Source organism: Phalacrocorax carbo, chromosome 17 (assembly GCF_963921805.1).
Source record: "Phalacrocorax carbo chromosome 17, bPhaCar2.1, whole genome shotgun sequence".
Taxonomy (NCBI): Eukaryota; Metazoa; Chordata; class Aves; order Suliformes; family Phalacrocoracidae; genus Phalacrocorax; species Phalacrocorax carbo.
The window spans coordinates 3,088,057-3,107,353 of record NC_087529.1 but is presented as its reverse complement, the minus strand read 5'-3'; the positions used below and the strand labels follow the sequence as shown (position 1 = coordinate 3,107,353).

The following is a 19,297-nucleotide window of genomic DNA, read 5'->3' as shown; positions in this document are numbered from 1 at the left end:
CAAGTTTTATTTCTTTAATTTAAATAAACATTGTATAAAAACTACAGAATTATCTGCTCTAGTCATTATCCATAGTGTCCTTGATAAGAGCCTTGAGATAGGAGACAGTGCGTGATCTGGCAGGGATCTGTGGCCACAAAAGGAGGGGATTTTCTCGGCAAAGAACTTTTAGGAACACCCCCCTCAGCTTCTTCCTCGGGTTTATCATACAGTTTTGTGCCCGGACGTTGGCACAGCACATCCCTTACACGTTTTTTTTGTGCCTTGCCTATTTTATGGCTACACCTACAGCATGAGCTCAGCACAGCGCAGAGATACCTGAACTAGTTTTTGGTGACAAGTCTACCCCCAGCACCACGGTGGACTGCGCAGGCGAGTTTATTCTGGTTCCTGAGTATACATGAAGAGGTATTTTTTTATTTTGTACAAAAACTGGCACTCAAAAGAATCCAAAACGGAACTGCAGAGTCCTAAGGCAATGTTCTTTCTTGGCAGTTTCAATGCAAAATTAACTAGCAAAGATGAAAGATTTCAAGACCACAGGAGCTTTTTTTTTCTCATAGTCACATATCCTAAGAAGGCCAAACAATGCTCAGGTATTACATTGGTCTATTGATACACATAAATGTCCTTCCCCTCAAATTCCTACGTCCTGTAAAAACATAACTGAATTGAAGATTTCCTTCTGATCCCATCCGTACGTGGTAGGAAACAGGATACGGCATCTATAGAAGTCCGGTTGGGGAGCAAGAACCGTGTTCGCCATCCCTGCAAATAGCTTTGCACTATCCTTTCCGCTGGAGAGTCCCCTCACGCTCTCTTCTGTGTTAAGAAAGTCTTTTGGATCATTTTGCCCACAGCAGGCTTAGCTGTAAGAATCCAATGCAATTCATATTATCACACAGAACAGAATTCACCTGAGTCCTAAATAGCACCTTTAAAACAGGCACCAAATGAATATATATGAGGAAAACCCATACACTGAAGACACAATGTATTAATTGAAATTTAAAAGTACACAGAACAAATATTTCTTTTTATACATACACATACAAAATAGAAAACTAAAAATATAATTCATAATACTAGGTCATTCCAGGTAGTGAAATAAAAAGTGCTACAGAAATGCATTACGTAGTCCTCTGAATAAAAAAAAAAAAGCTTTAGAAGTCTGCAATTGCATTGCATTTAACTTACTTTGTTAATTTTGGGAATGACTTATTTTCCTGAAGCGGTTGAACATAGAAATTAATTTACTTTTAAACTCAGAGAACTTCTGATGTGATAACTTTTTTTATGCAGCAAGATGAAACAGCACGGAAAAGCTGAGTAGGAAAACTGAAGACCTTGTGACTGGAGCAAACTGGGAAATATTCTCCACCATGAATTATGTTTCTGCCCTATTATTTTACGGGAAGGGATATATACATAGCAGTAAATAAAAAGCAGTAAACACCACATTATACCCTCAGGATTACATACAGGAAAAACAGATCAGGCAAAGCTAATGAGACCTAGAGAGGCTTGCTCCAACTTGTGGGATCAAGCCTCCAGTAACACTGACAGTCAACACAAAAGCTTCAAATGTATCCAGAACATTAATTCAAAATAACATACTTCACTTAGTAGTCTTCAGAAATGAAATGCCTTTCTTTTCTCCGTGACAAGAACTTAACTTTTTTCAGCGTACAAAATGTTTCTCATGAGTTAGAGATTCCAAAAGACAGCCGATTGGGAACACAACGATCTTCATTTTCCACAAAAGGAAGAAATATCTCACATTTGACCTTTTTTATCCAGTAAAAAGTCTAGAGCCAAGTTTGAGTAGCATCACACAAACTTGGACAGCAACGCTTTTTGAGAGGCTCAAAATTGAACCACTGAAATAGTCCCGTTTATTTTAGCTTAGCTGCCCTGATTAAATGGGTTAAAGTCATCAGACCATGTCACTGAAAGTTTGCGTTCCAGCTGGTTCCAGCTGTCCAAAACACCAACAAAGCTTTCAGCATCCACTGCTGATGCTTTTAACCTTCAGAACGACCACATGTCAGAGACAGGACAACTAAACAGAAGTTTCAGGCAAATCATCCATTTCTTCAAACGTATTCAGGGTGATTTTGCTATTAGTTCTTGAATTATCTTGAACTTTGCTTGGATCTGCAAAAAAATGCATTATAAACAAAACAGGATATGGTAGGAACTGTATAGGCAAGATCAAAGTTTTGCACACCTGGTTTTTTGTTTTAAAAAAACGATGTGTTTATTTAAATAGCAAGTTGGCAGTTTACTACCATATCTTACACAGAAACTTTTCTGTCCACCCCTTTTCATTATGACCAAGATCATTCTACTGAGCAACACAAACGCTAACTGACTTCAGAACAAGCCTCCCAGGTCCTCGTATGCCCCTATGGTAAACTCTGACGCCTGCTGCCAGAAGAGCATCTGACACCTCCGAGTTAGGTCATGTCTCTGTTACGCTTCCAACACTGTCAGCAGATGGGTATCTTGAATTTCCTCGTCAACATTCACGAGGGGCAGTTTGTCATCCAATATGTATTGCAAAACATAAACATGCATGTTCTAGGGATAAAATCAGCAGACTAGAGCTACTGTCAGGTGGAATCAGTCCGATTTCTTGCCAGATTTTGCAATCCTACGTGTAACTATTTAAGGACTAAATGTACTTTATGACAATTTTTTCAAAAGAATATTTCTGTCTATTAAGAAGTTCTCCGGCCTTTTGCCATTCCAGTCCCGTAAGAGAATGTAAAACTTACATCAAGCATAACTGCTTAGAGAAAAATAAACCGTGATTTGGTGCCAAGGTGTAAATAATGAGAGTTTGTAACCAGCCCTCTCTCCAAATCTTTAAAAATAATTTACCACCACCTACCATATTAGCATGAGTTTCCCTAGCAGTGAAGTGAGATTGAACATGTAGATTACGAGAGCTTATATTTTTAAAAGGTATAAAACTATATCAAAGCATTTCTAAGAAAAAAACAATTTCACAAATATGGCGGTGTAAAATTCTGTAGTACCTGTTGGCCCTGGATCTTCGTTAATAAATGAAACATGTGTTTTCCACTCGGTCCATTTCACTTCGTTAATCCTGTTTATATCATATATAAGTAGTGTTATTAGCATGCATTGTCTCCCAGCTACATAGCTGCGCTTCCCCGTTTATGTCTTTCCTCCTCCTTGGGATTGCCACACTTTCCCATCACCACCTGCTTTGCTAGGTGAATGTTTTTATTTAGCCTGATAAGGCTGAATGCCTTTTGCAGCGTTAGGTACTGTATGAAGATGAGAATACTACTACAACTACTTTATAATTTCACACATTATGAGTACAGTCTTGAAATGCACCTTAAATATTTAAGTATTTTTCATAAAACAGCATAGTAATATTTTCTTTAATATGGTAATCACCAATTAGCAATCACCTTAAATCTAATTAATTTTAAGCAAACGCAGGAGATTATGACAAAGGACATTTACTGCAGACTTGATACTTGTACATGAAAAACGTAGGAAGTTGAAAATCTGTTTTCTCGCCAAAAAATTGTCTACATAAAAAAACCTGTACATTTTCCCCGTTTTAAGCAATTGGTTACAACTGAAAAAAACCAAATTGGATTTTTGTACACCCAATATAATTTGTAGAGATGTAGAAATATTTTAAAGAGGCTTTTGAGGAGAAATAACCTTGAAAAAACATACAGAGCAAACTGATAGCACAATAGTCTAGCTTTGCTTTACCTTAAACACACCCTGGTGTCATTTTCAGCCACTTTACACCGTTCTCCCAGTTGGAATTTTTTCCTCAAGCATTTTGGTAAGAATTTTTCAAATTCCAAAATAGTTCTGGCTCTCTATTAACAATAAATAGCAACACGAGTATGGTTAACTATATCCAAAATTGTCTGCTTTCATAGCATATCCAGTCAGCAGGCTCCATGTTTCATTAAAACAGGTCATGCCTCCATCCACCACCCATAACCAACACTGATTCCAACAACAGTAAGTAACATGGCATGCCAGTTGTTATTTGGCACGTGCAAATAGGGAGCCCCCAACTTTCTCTAGTTAGCCCCACCGCAGAAGGCATACTCAGAGAAGCATCAAGAAGTCTCGCTCTAGACTCAGTATTTAGGGCTTAACACTAACACACCTCCATGCAACACCCTGCCACGGGGATATATATAAAACCTGTAGTGGGATGCTGCCCACCACAGACAGCAGCCCCCATCCTAATTACGAGTGTGTTCTCAGTGTCAGCTTGGGACTCAGGGCTGTCTAGCCTTGGTAAAAGACCAGGCTTGGATAAGGTATGAGAAATTGGAATGAACTCGTGCATTGCTCAGGCTCGAGGGGTGGAATAGCCGAGCATGCTGTGTTACAGATTCTGGGCAGATAATGAAACACACCTTCCTCCTGACGCACCAAGGGGAAAGAAAGTCATAAAGGTACATGGCAGTGTGTGAGGTTGAAAGTCTGAGCCATAAGATTACCTTTAGGATAATTGTGATAAATTCAGAATTAACAATAGCCTAATAGTAATCTTCTTTACATTATTTGTACACATATATGAATGGGGATTATCCTTGTTCATAGCTAAGCCCGTCTGTCAGCGTGATAAGTTACCATAGGTGCAGCTGCAAAGATTTTAGCCGCTGCATCTATGCTTCGCTAAGCAAACTATCTCAAACAAACCTGGAGCTTCCAGATGTGCTCACTCTCTTTAGAAATATCTTCCACTGTTTCTCCCATTAATGCAATCAACATGTTCAAGAGAAGAACAAAAGTCAACACAACATAAGTTATAAGGAGCAGAAGAAACAGCACAGGATACTTTGAATTTTGCTGGATCTCCAGATCACCCAGTCCTAGGGTGAGCTTGAAGAGATCCATCAGAACAGGTCCCAGGCTGCTGTTGGAGTGGCATTCACTGCCATCTTGGCAAGTTTCAATCAATGCAGCAAGAGCTGAGAAGAAAGCATGAGAAAATTTTAATCACAATAATGCTCTATTACATGGCATTTTATCCTACAGAAGTCAAAATGCAGAGCTTAATAAAGAGCTGGAGCTGCCCAGCGACACACACAGCAGCAGCAAGATGAGAGGTTACCACGAAGCAGAAAGACCCCATGTCCAAATGAAACGGCAGGCAACTGAGCAAGAGACAAATTACTTATCTGTTCAGACAGTCTCTAGACAGTTTAAATCTCTAAACTTGGCTTTTTAATATCCAGAAGAAACCCCAACAGCAGCTCTCATCATGACAATTGGGTTCTTAGTCATAAGAATGCTAAAATTTTTACTCACACAGAGCATCAGTGCTTTTCTCCAGTGATATTTACCTACACCAAATCCCAGCAAAAACACGATATAGACAACTAAAAATTTTATCACATCTTGCAGGATGACCTAAAATTTAAATTAAATATTTATCAGAAATTAAAATTGAGAACTAGTTTTATGCTTATGAATTCTGCAGGGATATGTATTAATGTGTGGTACATGTATATGTAATATACATATACGTATATACCTATGTATGTATATGCATATATAGGTGTGGTGCACACTAGAGTGTCAAATTGCTTTCTTTAAGCAAACTGGTTGTAGCCTCAGTGAGAAACCCAGAGAAGATTTAGGTCTGACTCTCTATCTCATGACTGAGAGCCTGGTGTGTTGTGTCCTCCCAAGGGTGACTAACTCTGTACAATGTCGGCGTTACAGCATGTGATGCAATTAAATAGCAGAACTACATTAGCTGAAAAACCACGAGTTACTTACATATTTACTATAATAAAATGTTAACTTTAATTTAATATAATAAAATGTTAACTTTAAGGTATAAACTAGTTTCTGCTGAAATAATACGTATAAACTGAAGAAATTTCAATATGAACTATAAAATACACCTTAATTGCTGAATATGCTTGATTGGGACTGTATCATAATAATCATCATAATAATAACAAGCATCATAACAAGGCAGGTAAAACAAAACAAAACAAACTTGCCTTTTGAATCATAACACTGTAAATGCCCATGGACTGGAAACCTCTGGTGAAATAGAGCATGTTAGCCCATCCTAGGGCCATTGCCAAAACAAGACACACGAGGTGTTCTTTGTAGGAAAACAAGTACAAAAAGACAGAGAAGATCACAAGCAAAGCTTGTATAAAACTGTTAAAAAACAAACACATGTATGTAAAAGGGAAATTACTAGCACAAAACCAACATCATCATGGAAAAATACGAAAACAAGATGACTTTGCTTCTTATGCTTCAATTCTGATTTCATACTGCGTTCTGTTCTCCCCCATGAACATTACCATTGTAGCTGAACAATAATATAGATGGGTACAGGTAGTATAAGGACATTAACATATTAGGATTATATTTATTAAAGTTTACTTTAAGTGAACTATTCTCCCCAAAATAACTGGTCAGTGCAGATTTTGCTGACAAAGACATTAAGAATTCTTAATAGTATCTTTGAAGCCATTTAATTCAAGCTTGAGCTTAATGAGTCGTTAGAACCATTACAGATTTTCCATTAACAAGGAAGACACTAGTAGAAGACGTGATGTGCTGTGATAGTGTGTAGACCAGATTCTTGGCAGCACAAGATTGGTATCAGTGCGGTTGTAGGAGGAGGAAGAAAGGTAGAGTTAAGCCACCTCTGTCTTTATTGATCCTACAGTCATGCTAGAAATGAGAGGGAATCATCTGTGCTTTATCTAGGCCAGCTGATGGGAGACTCTCATCAGCCAGCTGAACCAGCTTTATGCTGTTTTTCCTTCCTGAAGGACTTGAGAAACTATATCTGGTTTATTGACCAGGTTTCTTAAACACATTTCTCTATATACAGCTCTAAAGAGCTACGGCATCAGGAGAAGGTAAAGACAGGGCTGTGCTTTGGAAAAAATCTGGTGTGTGCACATAAGCCCCCAGTATCGTTACCGACCCGCGCAACCATCAGTGTGCGTTACAGAAAAGCTGCGTGTAAGATTATGTCCATCCCTCTGAAAACTGATAACCTAGAGAAAAACTGAGCATCTGCTACAGGAGTACATTTCTCTGCGGCCATGAGATAGATAAACATTTTATATATAGCATAAAATACATGCGTGACAGACTTACAATGCAAAGTGGAACCAGGCGTCAGAGAGAATTGACTGCAGGTCTGAGGGCCTAAGCAGAAAGATGGCTACGCTCTAGGTAGATGGATACATAAAATACAGAAATGGTAGTAAGAGAAAGCAGGTCTCAAAGTTGATTTTTCAAACTAATTTAATTGAAGTTCATCTTCTAAAAAAAAAAATCAGTCTACTGATAAAACAACTTCCAGAATTAATCTTTTTATAGGGCTGCAACTTCAAAGTTTAAATTTCTGGCATAATTTAACTGTTAGTTACTGTTTTACATTAATACTTAGAGTATATGGTAAAAATTATACCCTGGGTTTTTCCCCCATTGCAACTTCTAATTCAACAGTGTCCTTAAAGCCAGTAATTTGACAACATCGATGTTATACAAATATAAAATCTGTTTTGAGAATCTGAAAGGAAAAAACCCTGATATTTGCTTCCCAGAGCAATACAGTAATATTCAAATATATACTCCTGGTCATCCTGAATAAGTGATGTATCGTACCAAAGACTTTTAGACATTACACATATAAAGATATGCCAAACATATTTCCAAGATCATCATCAGTGTATTCATAGATCCAGAGAAGTTCTTTCCTATTTTGTTATGCAGTTGTTATTAAAGTCTTACCTCTTTTATGGCTAAAAATATTGCTCCTAACATAACCATCACCTGTCCCAGTAACTGCAGCCATCCCACACCACGTGTTAGAGCTAGTGGATAAGGTGGAGCCTGTAAGAGAGGTGCAAAATGAAAGACTCAGTTCCACCCCTGAAGGGTAAAAGGCGAAGTAACAGGAGGCCTCATGTACATAACTCTCTGGGCACCATATTTCTTCCCTTTCACTGAGAGTTTTCTTCATGGTGGATTTACAGAATCGGCCCCGTGTGTATATTTGAAGTGCCAGAAGTATCTTTCTTAAAAGAAAAACAAAAAACTCCTCCCCACACTCTTAGAAATTGAACTACCTGTCTTTGTCTCATGCATTTGTATTCTGGGTCCCTTCCACAAAACCTCCTGTATTCCTGCTGCTCTTCCTTCCAGGTACAAAGACCTCATGCGGGAGGACCTGGTCTCACTACAGCCAGACATTCTGATATCTGTTTTTAGTTTAGCATTTTAAATACAATTCAGGGAATACTCTTGCATTTTAAAGCAGTAAAATTTGCTGAGATTAAGTTGCTCTACTCACTTCTTTTTCATTAGGCCTGTGGTAGGAAACTAATGTTAGTGTTATGTTGTATAGGAAATAAAAACAACATGACATAAAAAACATGTGTCGTGCAAACTTCTTCCATTTCATTCGCAGGAGTGAGTTCAGAGGCTCCAAAGTCAGCATTTCGTGACGATTCTGTAGGGAAAAAAAACCAATTATATTTGAACTCGCCACCTCTAAGGAAACTGAGATAATTTCAGGCATGTATTTTCTGTGTTTCATACAGTAGCTTTCCTTGCTGATCTAGAAATACATCTATGCTCAGACCCTGACACATGATATATGTCAGACCCTCACGAGACAAGATACGATGGGACAACTCCGACTCATGCTGGGACAACCTGCCATACTCTGGTAAGTTTTGATTGAGCCAAAATGGTAAGTGAACTTCTGTTCTTGCTTCCTGCAGAAGTTTGATGGCAGTATTTGAATTTAGCAAATGTAAAATTCTGGCTTTGGAAAGCTAACGTTCTGTGATAAAGAACGTTCCTTCCTAAATGCCTAAAATACATACCTGCTAAGGAAAGTTTAACACTTTAGGCAGAGTATTCTCATAAAGAATTTCCGTTTGCTTGCCCTGTTCTAATGCACTATCTTAGGCTGCTGCTACTGGCCACTGCACGGAGACAAGACACTAGCTTTGGTCTGACCACCTGGGCCATATTTATGGTCCTATGCAAGGCAAATTAACTCTTCAAATGTAGAAAAAACAGTCCCAAAATGCCTAGCCAGTGTTTCAGGAGCTGAATTCACCGACAGTTGACAATCTACAGACGTATAAAAGTCATCTTGCTCCTGATACAAAACTGAGAACCAAAAATTACCATTTACAAGTAATTCAGTCAAATGTATAGGCTAACACATCTGAAATGAGTGCCCTGCTACAAAATCTATATATTTTAGAAAAAGTTAACTTACACCAATATTTGTATTATAGACAATAATTTCCAGTACTGAATTGTCTGCGGTGGTATCTAGTTCTGTCAGGTCATAAAGAGAAGATTGAACAGGACCATAAGCCCAGTCTGTGAATTTTCTTGACAGGCTCCTATTAGGCTTATCTCTTATCTCTCTGCTCAGGATGTATTTCAGAATCTAAAACATTAACAGAATCATTTGTAAGCAGATGCGTTCTTCATGGGAAAGGGGAAGCACACATACACGCTTGCCAAAACCCCTACCTTTTAACGATCACATTTTCTACAGTAGTGCAATTCAATGTATTTGTAATTCTGTTACTCAGTAAGCGGTGTGAGAGATCACAGACCTCTAGGAAATAAATACAATATTTTTAATGCCTCTGCATTTTCTGTCAGAGACATTTTTCTAAAGGATGAAAGCAGAATTTTCCATACGTTCACATTTACATCTTCCTTTAACTTATGGAATTACTTTCTAAATTATCCCATTGTCAGTTCTTTACTACAATACAGTTGTATTGTAGTATCTACGTGACAGCCAAATTCTACAGCAGCATAACAGAGCAGTTCTGAGACTTTTCTGAAATTATTCAAAGACTGGATATTGTATAAATGCGGCATTGTAATAAATGCAGAATTTCTGAGTTTCTGTACAACAGAAGGGTTTGCAAGGCTGTTTTCAAACAGCATGGGTATTTCATACAGAGAGGGGTTGTTAGAGGGAAACCACGGAGGGTAGAAGCAACATTGCAATAGAAATATTTGCTTGTATTTTGAACAAGATTAGCTCACCAAATACTACTGATACACAGTACCGCACAACCAGCGTGGAAAACTACATGTCAGAGCACTAACGTCTAAGTACATAGTTGGCCTCGACTCTTTCTCCATACTTAATTTCTCTTAAGTGCTACTGAAACAATACCCACCTCCAGTTTCCCAGTTTTTGCTGCTAATTGCAGTGGTGTCAAACCCTCCTTATTCTTTGTTTTTTCCAAATTTCTGTCTTTACTTTTCAACAAAATCATATCATACATTCTGATTACAAAGTCATTCTGGGTTTTAAAGTCCTCTGCCACAGTGACTAATGCATGGAGGATATTGTTTCCTCTGGAATCTTGAGAAGTAATATTAGTCCTGGTATTGTCCATTAACAGTTGAATTATGTCTGGTTGATTGGTACATGCAGCTAATGCCAGTGCAGTTTCACCTACAAAACGATAAAATAAACCATGAACACATTACATTACAAGCATTCAAATCATATTATAAGAAAAGTGACTGTGTTAAGCATCTTAATATATGAAGCGCATTTACATATTGGTTGCATTGAATTTCACTCTTGTTTTATAATAGCTTAATTTGCATGAAAATATCATTTGGAGAAAATCTTCAGAATCAGATTTGTTACATTTTGTTTGCCATTCCACATCTACAATTTTTTTGGTAAACGTTTTACAGTTATTTCTGAGTGTCTATAATACATTGCAGTCTGGCAAGTTACTTTTACAAAAGGTACTAAGTCATTTTTATATCTTGTGATGTGAGTTTCCTAATGTAGGTTTAGCTACAGAAATGAGTCACACTTGCCTGCCTTCCATACTGTCTTAATTGTTTGGGTATTCCTTCCTAACTCTTCCAGAGAGATTGCGTTTCCACTTACCAAAGTAAAAGCCTTCATGCTTATGTTTGGGATTAAAGAAAATACCCTGGGCATGAGCATTGACATCAGCTCCTTTTTCTATAAGGCTCTGAGTTATTTCATATTGTCTCCTTTCAATGGCAATATTCAGAGCTGTCTGGCCTGAAACAACAGACACAGGTATTTAGCATCGAATCTCTTAAGCACATGAGAGAACACTAATGACATTTCACAACGGATGGCACCAGTGATCACGAATAAAAGTTGTTTTAGGAATTTAAACCATCATTAGAGTGTTTGAAGAAAATGTTACTTTCATGGATGGTATATTTAACCATATACCTGAAATTGGTATCAGATGGCAATACCTTTATATGCCTCTTCTGTGTACGCTGCATTGATAAATCTCTCCAAAATACCATTTTCTTCTGCAAAGGATAGTAGCGCGTTCACGATCTCTTTTGTGTTTTCATTGATGTTCAGCAGAGCTTTCATCAGACAAGTTTTGCCGGTATCCACAGCTGTGAATTTTTTCATCAGATAATCTACAAGAGTGAATCATTATTTATTCAAGCGGATGGAAAATCATTCTAATTTTTGTTTATTAGGGGTGGAACCTAAGGGATATATATGAACATAAATTATTTGCCAAAGATTTACTCCATCCTATTCACTTTGTATTTGAGCTATGTATACACGGTGAGACGATGCAGTCAGAGATGTGGTACTAATTGATAAGGTAGCCAATGCACACAGTTTCTCTTTCGGACATCCCACTGCCGTGGCAACTCCAGACAGACCCAGAACCCTTCCCTAACTTCCCTGCCCGTTCTACCTTGCTGCACCCATCACAAGCCCTGTCTATACTGCCATTTGACTGCAGTTTGAAGAGAGGTCAGCTTTGAGTCTCGTGCTGCAGAAGGCTAGCTTAGGTATGGCTATGGGAACGCAGCGCATATAGACCTTCCGCGTGTCATAGGTGGGAGACAAATACTCCCCAGAGTTGTCTCGGAGGCAGCACGAGGTGGCTGATGGAATACCTTAAGCTTTCATTTTAAAGTAGGAAATGTGACATACATTACATTGCAAACAAGTGACTGCAAATTCACAGGCAAGTAGCTGTTGCATGGAGATATTTCCCAGTTTTGGACTACACACATGCTGCCAGAAGAGGAAACAATCTTCCTTCAGGTAACTCCACAGCTTACCTGGCACAGTCATGTTTGTACAAGCGTTTGACCGTTCCTTCAGCTCTGCGAGCAGACATTGCAATTCTTCTATATTCCCCTCAGATACCGCCCAAAATATGTATTTTTTCAACTTCTTCCGAGCACTGGTCTGCTCAGGTCCTTGTGATATGTTAGCACTGAATTATAAGAAATAATGAAATCACTGATTCAGTGTACTGTGTTTGATTTTCTACATAAAAAGAAATACAACTACTTGCCCAGACTACATATGCCTGTCCTGCTTCCGTATACATCAGCATGGATCTTAAAATATTTCTGCAGATTGCTTATTTGCAGACAAGCGGCTATTGGTAGGGTTTTTATAATAAAAATGTACATTTTCCAAGTGATTTTGTTTTGCATTTTCCCCAGTTTATCCATTCTTCTAGAACTAAGGCTAAGAAATACGTCTCTAATCTGTCCACAACTTGCTGACTTTGGTGCTTGAAGTTCCCTGATGCTGCACTCCAGCCGCACCCATTCCATTCAGAGCAGAAGATAATTTTTAACCTCACATCTTCTTAAACAACTTTAATCATACATTATTCTGGAATATGAATGATTTAATATCCTTCCCCCTGCATCCCACGGTCAGAAATACTCCTAGCTCATGCCTAGTTGTGCGTGGTGTTTAGGTCCTGTGTTGTTATCTAGGAAACACATGTTATACATGAAGAATCCTCACACTAAATATGAGATTTGAGAAAAGCAGAGGTTAGAGGTTTTCTATTTCAAAACTTAATTATTGAAGAATCAGAAATGCACATACACATATGAACTTATTCCTAAAACAGGTAATATCTACCCTATCATAGACTTAACTCATCAGAAAGGTACTAAGAAATAGTTCACGTCTCCACTCACCAACAACTGTCTACATTAGGACTATACTCAGTCGCGTCATCCTGAAGAGACTGTGGGGAATCCATATCTTCCCCGTTTCCAGATGCACTACAGAAAACAGAAAGGCATAAGGACTAGGTCAGGAAGGTACTGGAAGACATTTTAGCAAATTGCATGAGGAATCAGTCAATACTAGGAAGCAGTACCTACAGTAGAGCTGAAATTAGTCTGATCTGACATTGTGCTTTTTAATTCTATCATTTTACCTCCCCCGTGAATTTTAAAGTGAGTGGCAAAAATGAAGACACCCACAGGATTTTATTATATTTAGAAAATCATTAGGAAAGCAACCTGTTTTGTGCTTTACTACGTTATATTTCCTTACAGATCCTGAAACTGTGGGAAGTTTTTTCTTTTTTTTTTTTCCATGCTCATTGCTTTTTATGCATCATCTTGAATGCTTGAAGCTTACATTCTCTTCCTTTTCACATGCTTAATTTGTCATCTGCCACAAAACAAGTGCTAAATCAGTAACCGTACATGGGTTGCAAGCACACAATGAAAGTCATTTACCTCAAGATTTACTACACGGTACACTGTAGGCAACTCCAGAGCATTTTGCAGCTGACTTGAATGGAAGCTTCAGCTAAAAGAAACTATGGGCTGGGCACTAAATACATATTTAGGTAATCAATTTAAAGGATTTAAATGGCATGGCTATTTTGTAATCGCTGTACATCATTTCCAGACATTTCTAAAAGCAGATCTGACTTAAAAATGAATTTATTATAATTTTCCTTACTTGTATTTTTGTTTTCTATAAGGTTCAGGTTTTATGAACTACCTCAGGTTAATAACTTAGGGAGCCTGAACTATTAGTTATTGACAAAACAGATGTATGGACAGTAATGCAAGGATTCAGCATTGCTCTGCAGATATTCCCTTCCCTTTGAAATACAGCTGGTAGCTCAGAGTCCATTCTTATTCAGTCCATGACTTATCTGCAGAAAACTGTGAGGAATCTGGTGACAAAGCGTATGTGTGTCTTGTGCAAGTCTGCCCCTGAAGGAGGGGGAGAAATTTGGATACCTCTTCCTCTGAAACCAAAATAAGACCATCAGCTAATTCCAAAAAGCTGACCAGACATCCATCAGACACAAAAACATTTGGCCGGTCTGGGATTATGCTAGATTTGACACATATTTCCCTTATCCATAATTATTGCCTATTAGCACCCCACAAATTTTTAAAAATTAAGTGCATTCTTCCCAGTCATAATTTTTCTCTATTCATTCAGCATAAATAACTGCCTTGAAATATTTCAGACTCAGCATCTTCGTGTTGTTTGATTGTTAATGGGCAACAGAGGGAGGATGTCAGCACACAGCTGGGAACAGGGCTTGCTAAATCAAGCTGTGGTCCTCACGCTATAGAAAATACAAACGGGTGCATGGAGTTTGTCTTAACGTATCATAAATAAGAAGCTAAGATTAAAAAAATAAGACAGTAGTGATTTTTAATTTATTCACATCTGAGGCCTGATTTATTCAGTGTAATGACAGCAGTAAATAAACTCAAAGTCATCTAGCAACAACTGACCTCCGATGGAGTTCTGTCTTTGAAGTGACCAATAGCTAGGAAAAGCCATGTGAAATTTTAGCTCTGAAGTCTAAAGAGAAATAAGGAGTAGCTGCTGAAAAGAAAATAGATATATTTGCAGTATGACCATTGCATATGCATCTATAACTTACCATGGACGAATATTTGAATCCATTGGTTTTGAAAACACAGGGGGAGACGTGTTATTTGGAGTTGCATTGCTTTCAAACCCATCAATCTCCAGAAAAAAGTGTGAACTGTTGAACACAGTGCATTTAAAAAATATTAGTAAAAAAAGCAAGCTCAACCATAAACTAAACAAAGCACTACATGTTGGTTGGACTTTATGATCTTAAGGGTCTTTTCCAACCTTAACGACTCTATGATTCTATGTATGTGCCTAGGACAGGGTTGACAATTTATATTTTCTGGCATTATACCTAAGAGGTCGCTGGAACAGAGGCTTGTCTGCTTTCCCCTGGGGGGATCCCAACCTCCAACACTGTGCCCAGCACTATCATGTTGTCAGATGGTCAAAAGATCCCTGGATATTTTTAGGATACATGGCATCAGATCCTGACATGTCTAAGGAGCTATGCCAGCAGCCTAAAAGCAGCCTTGCAGCCAACCTCTGTGCAAGCAGCTAAATGCAACACCAGACGTTTATTGAACAGCCATACATGTACGCATTCACGCACATACACATATGCTTTTTAATCGACTGCATTCTAGTCCCCATTTCTCCAGCCAGGAGCCATCAGAATGAATCATTTCAAACCCATCAGCAGCGATAATCATCAAATCCGAAAGTTTGAAAGGTCACATGTTAAATGACATCAGGCATTTCTACCATCCAGTACTGAATGTGTAACCCTGCCAATCAGTGCATGACATTTAACTATTTCTTTTCCCTATTTATAGGAGAGAGATTATCTCTCTACATAGGAGAAGGATAGGAAGATTTCACCCTTTAAAATCCTGCAGAGTTGGGAGGCAAAAATCAATGGCTTGGTATTACGCGATCTCATTAAAACATTGCTACATTTCACCAAAGACAGAGGATTTTGTAGTGGATGTAGCGACTTCCACATTGTTCATTGTTCAGAAACTGTCTTACATGTCTAAAATGATCCAGTAGTCACCTGGAAAATGTTTCCAATTCACCTAATATCTATGGTTTATTCCAGAGGATATTTATTCTTTCTTTTGACAGCATCTCCCTAAAGAATCCTGTTGAATTAAAGTACACATACTGATGCTAAAATGCAGTATATTATTAGGACACTACTGAACAACCTGTTGATATCTGCTAAAAATAGCATGATGTAATGGCCCAGGTTCATCTCATTTTGCAACAGCGTGGTGATCCAAGTGTTATTTCCCTGTATGTGGTTGTTTAAACATATATGACCTTTTAACATTTGAGATGTGCCTCTGAATGTATTCTAAGCAGGCAGCAAGTAGAATGCCACTTCTGGTTAGCAGGACAACGTCCCTGAAACTACTTAAGCAAGGGATGCTTTTCAGAGTACAGGAAAAACCGAGACAGAAACAGGACCACTGCCATCACTTCTGCCACACTCACCAGATTCACAGCTGCTGTAAATCACTGTTGTTTTGCTGGGGTCTGGACTTGTCAGAGATGAAGGAGTACAAAAATAATGGGTTCATACAGCTCTTTTGCACTGACCATGATGTGCAGGAGCTGTCCCAACAGGCATACAGCTGTTGGAGGTCACAGTGGACCTCCAGAAAGGCAGAAGTGCCACTCCAGGCTTTGCTGGACCCTATCACCTGCCCTTGGCTCAGCAACAGTGTGTACATGCTGAAGATTTTGCCATCCAATAGATGTGACAGATATGAACAACAACAGCAGATATGAAGTGGGCCCTATTTTGGAGGCTGACACACCTAACTTATCCTGGCAGGTGTGTTATCTGGGGATACCGCAGAGGAAAGACAAACCCAAACACACAGAGAACCCCCCCAAAAACCACCATGCAAGGCAGGTGGATAATTGCCAACAAATACCCAAGTGCATACGTGGCCATGGTGCACACTAGCAACACTGCCCACAAGCGTAATCAGTCTCTGACACGTTGGCAGCACTCCACCCAACCTGCCTGTTGGTTTTCCTGTACTTAATTATACACTTTTAGTCCACTCAAATACCAGGACCTACAAGAAAGGGAAGTCCTTGTCTTTTCAGAAAGTGAATATCACCAGTGCATTTTGTCAAGTGAGAAATGTCACCCACGGAGGTGCACTGGCTGCTTAGTGGCACAGTAGAAGGAAGCATTTTGAAGCAACAGAATTATGGCAGCATAGAAACATATAATTAATAGAACACGTTAAACTTCTGCATTAAAGTTCACATGATCTTCAGCCCTTATATTACAGGAATGTTGTCGGTCACACCCTGAGCTCTTGGTTGAGAGGTGGGAAAAACCCCAAGGTTACTGTTACTGATACCAAAAACTGAATGAGAGATATAAGCTTAAGTAACTGAGGGGTAGTGTTTGCCAGTATTTGTTATAACTACCCAATCTTCCATGAAGTTGATCCTCTTTGAAGTACTACATGTACTGTGAGCTGTTCAGACATCTCCTCTCCCCTTTATGCAACCAAAGAGATTCTCTTTCTGAATTTAATGACAGAAGGACAATTTGGGCCACCCAGGCAGTGGGTCTCAACTAATGACACCATTTCTGTGGAAAGTGATTCCTCTGATTATTAAGAATTATAAATGTCAGAAAAGTGGCAATTGCCTAGGCCTTCAGAGTTTCAAACACTGCCGTAATAGCTAGCAATTAGCCACAGAGTGAAAAGTTTATGAATGAAAATTCATCCTTGCTCTACAGTAACTCAGTTGACTTCAATAGCATAGTATAAGGGATGAGCTACTGCCTATATTTCCCCATTCATAATAAATCCAAACCCTTAATCCTTGCATTAATTCTCTAGCATAAATTATGAATGAAAGTGAATATTTTATAAAATAAAATAATGAAGAAGTCTTGTTAATCAGAATAATGAAAAATAGAGTGAATTCAGATTTCTGTTTGTGATGGGATTTTTCAAACCTCCTGCTCTCCCAGCCTTCATTTTTTAATTCACTTCTGGCTCTCCATAACCTGTCACGTTCCCATGTGAGGCTAAGTTTGAAAGGCTCCCTTTCTTCAGGCCAGCATCTCACACAAAACCTGGTGTACCCTGCCACGTGATCTCTTTAAAAAGATCACTCTACCTTCTCCTGCTGAAACATTGACCATCATCAGACCACGTTCTTGTGAGCTTATATGGGCGTATATAGTGGATGCAGAAACCCCGGCTGACAGGAGACACAAACTTAAACGACTGGTGCATGAGCCTGATGTCTCTAGGGTAGGGGTTAGTATCTGACCCGTTCGGGTAAGCATGTCTCATGCCTACCTAACCAGGATACTGTTCCGCTTCCAAACAGCATAAGCATATTTTCTTTGAAGGCACCTTGTGTTCATCAGGTCTCTCTTTCATATATGCAGTGTGAACAAAGGTGTTTGTTAGCGATACTTCAGTGCAAATATCTACCCGAAGAGATAAAACAGGGAGTTTTAGTGTTTTAGACTGAGGTAAAGTCCTACCTTTTCTTGGTGGGGGTGCTTTCAGTCGGCTTTTTCTCTTGCTGGTTTGAAGGGGGAATACCAGATGGATTTGTTTTCTTGCCCATTAGTGGAATAATTTCGTTGTTATCTTTAATCATGTTTCTGCAGTAGGTGGATTCACAGTTACTTAACTCCTGTTTATTTTAAGAAAGTATAGTGACCAAATTGCCTGCTGACAGCCTGTTCACATGTAAGCACACACATCTGGATAGTTTTGCAAAGTTTTTCATTTTTCAGTTATTAAGCACATACATGCCATTTTACGTGTCAAGGCTGGAAGGTTATATTCACGACCGATAAAATTACATTCTAAAAAAAGTGCCATAAAAGCGGTGCCATAAACCCAGGAGAACCATAAATTCAAGCATGTGCCTAAATTAAACTGAAGGGAGTCCGTCAATCACAATAACAGTAGATGTTATTTAGAGAAACAAAAAGAGCACAATGACTTTTATAAATAGCCCTAAAGTTTGAGCATATTTACAGTTAATCTAAGCAGTCTGCTCTTATCTGAGGTAACTTCAGAAAAGTGGTAAATTCCAGGAAGATCCATACAACGGATCCAATGTGTGAAGGAAGGTTTTAGATGTGAAGGGTAGTGAAGGCGGCAAAAGCCTTGAACTTTTCACTGAGTTAGAATAGCAGAAGCAGACAGACAGGCTCTGAACTCAATACCCAGGCTGAGCTCAGCTGAACAATCACATGGATAACACCAAGGGCTTTTGTGTCCTGGTGACACTTCTCAATATTTCTTCAGGGAAAAAGGAAAAATCATGCCTGTGCTGGATGGGAACAATCACCACCACATAACATGAAAGGTTCTTAATGCATGTTCTCTGCTTACAAACACCCACAACAGGAGTTCTGTAAGTAATAATGAATAACTATCTTCCTATTTCTCAATATAATACTCAAGGGCATTATTTTAAATCACCAAGGATAATTTGAAAGTGAGAAGGTGACTTTAGGATGCTTTAAAATTAACTGAATGTAAAAATAGTAAGCTTTATGAGGTCATGGACCCATTCCCAAGG

General features: G+C 38.7%; 1 protein-coding gene across 1 annotated transcript; it reads right to left on the bottom strand.

Annotated features, from left to right (window-relative positions):
* Nucleotides 1-63: 63 nt before the first annotated feature.
* Nucleotides 64-18,394, bottom strand: TRPV3 (transient receptor potential cation channel subfamily V member 3). Its single transcript, XM_064467822.1, has 17 exons — nucleotides 18,243-18,394; nucleotides 14,772-14,876; nucleotides 13,042-13,128; nucleotides 12,157-12,314; nucleotides 11,317-11,493; nucleotides 10,970-11,110; nucleotides 10,236-10,516; nucleotides 9,305-9,481; nucleotides 8,363-8,521; nucleotides 7,801-7,902; nucleotides 7,162-7,235; nucleotides 6,036-6,201; nucleotides 5,367-5,433; nucleotides 4,720-4,991; nucleotides 3,766-3,878; nucleotides 3,045-3,115; nucleotides 64-2,157 (listed from the first exon to the last, which is right to left on the bottom strand). Exons 1-17 carry the CDS (start codon nucleotides 18,359-18,361, stop codon nucleotides 2,063-2,065), a joined length of 2,364 nt encoding a protein of 787 aa, XP_064323892.1. The 5' UTR covers nucleotides 18,362-18,394; the 3' UTR covers nucleotides 64-2,062.
* Between the last annotated feature and the right edge of the window lie 903 nt (nucleotides 18,395-19,297).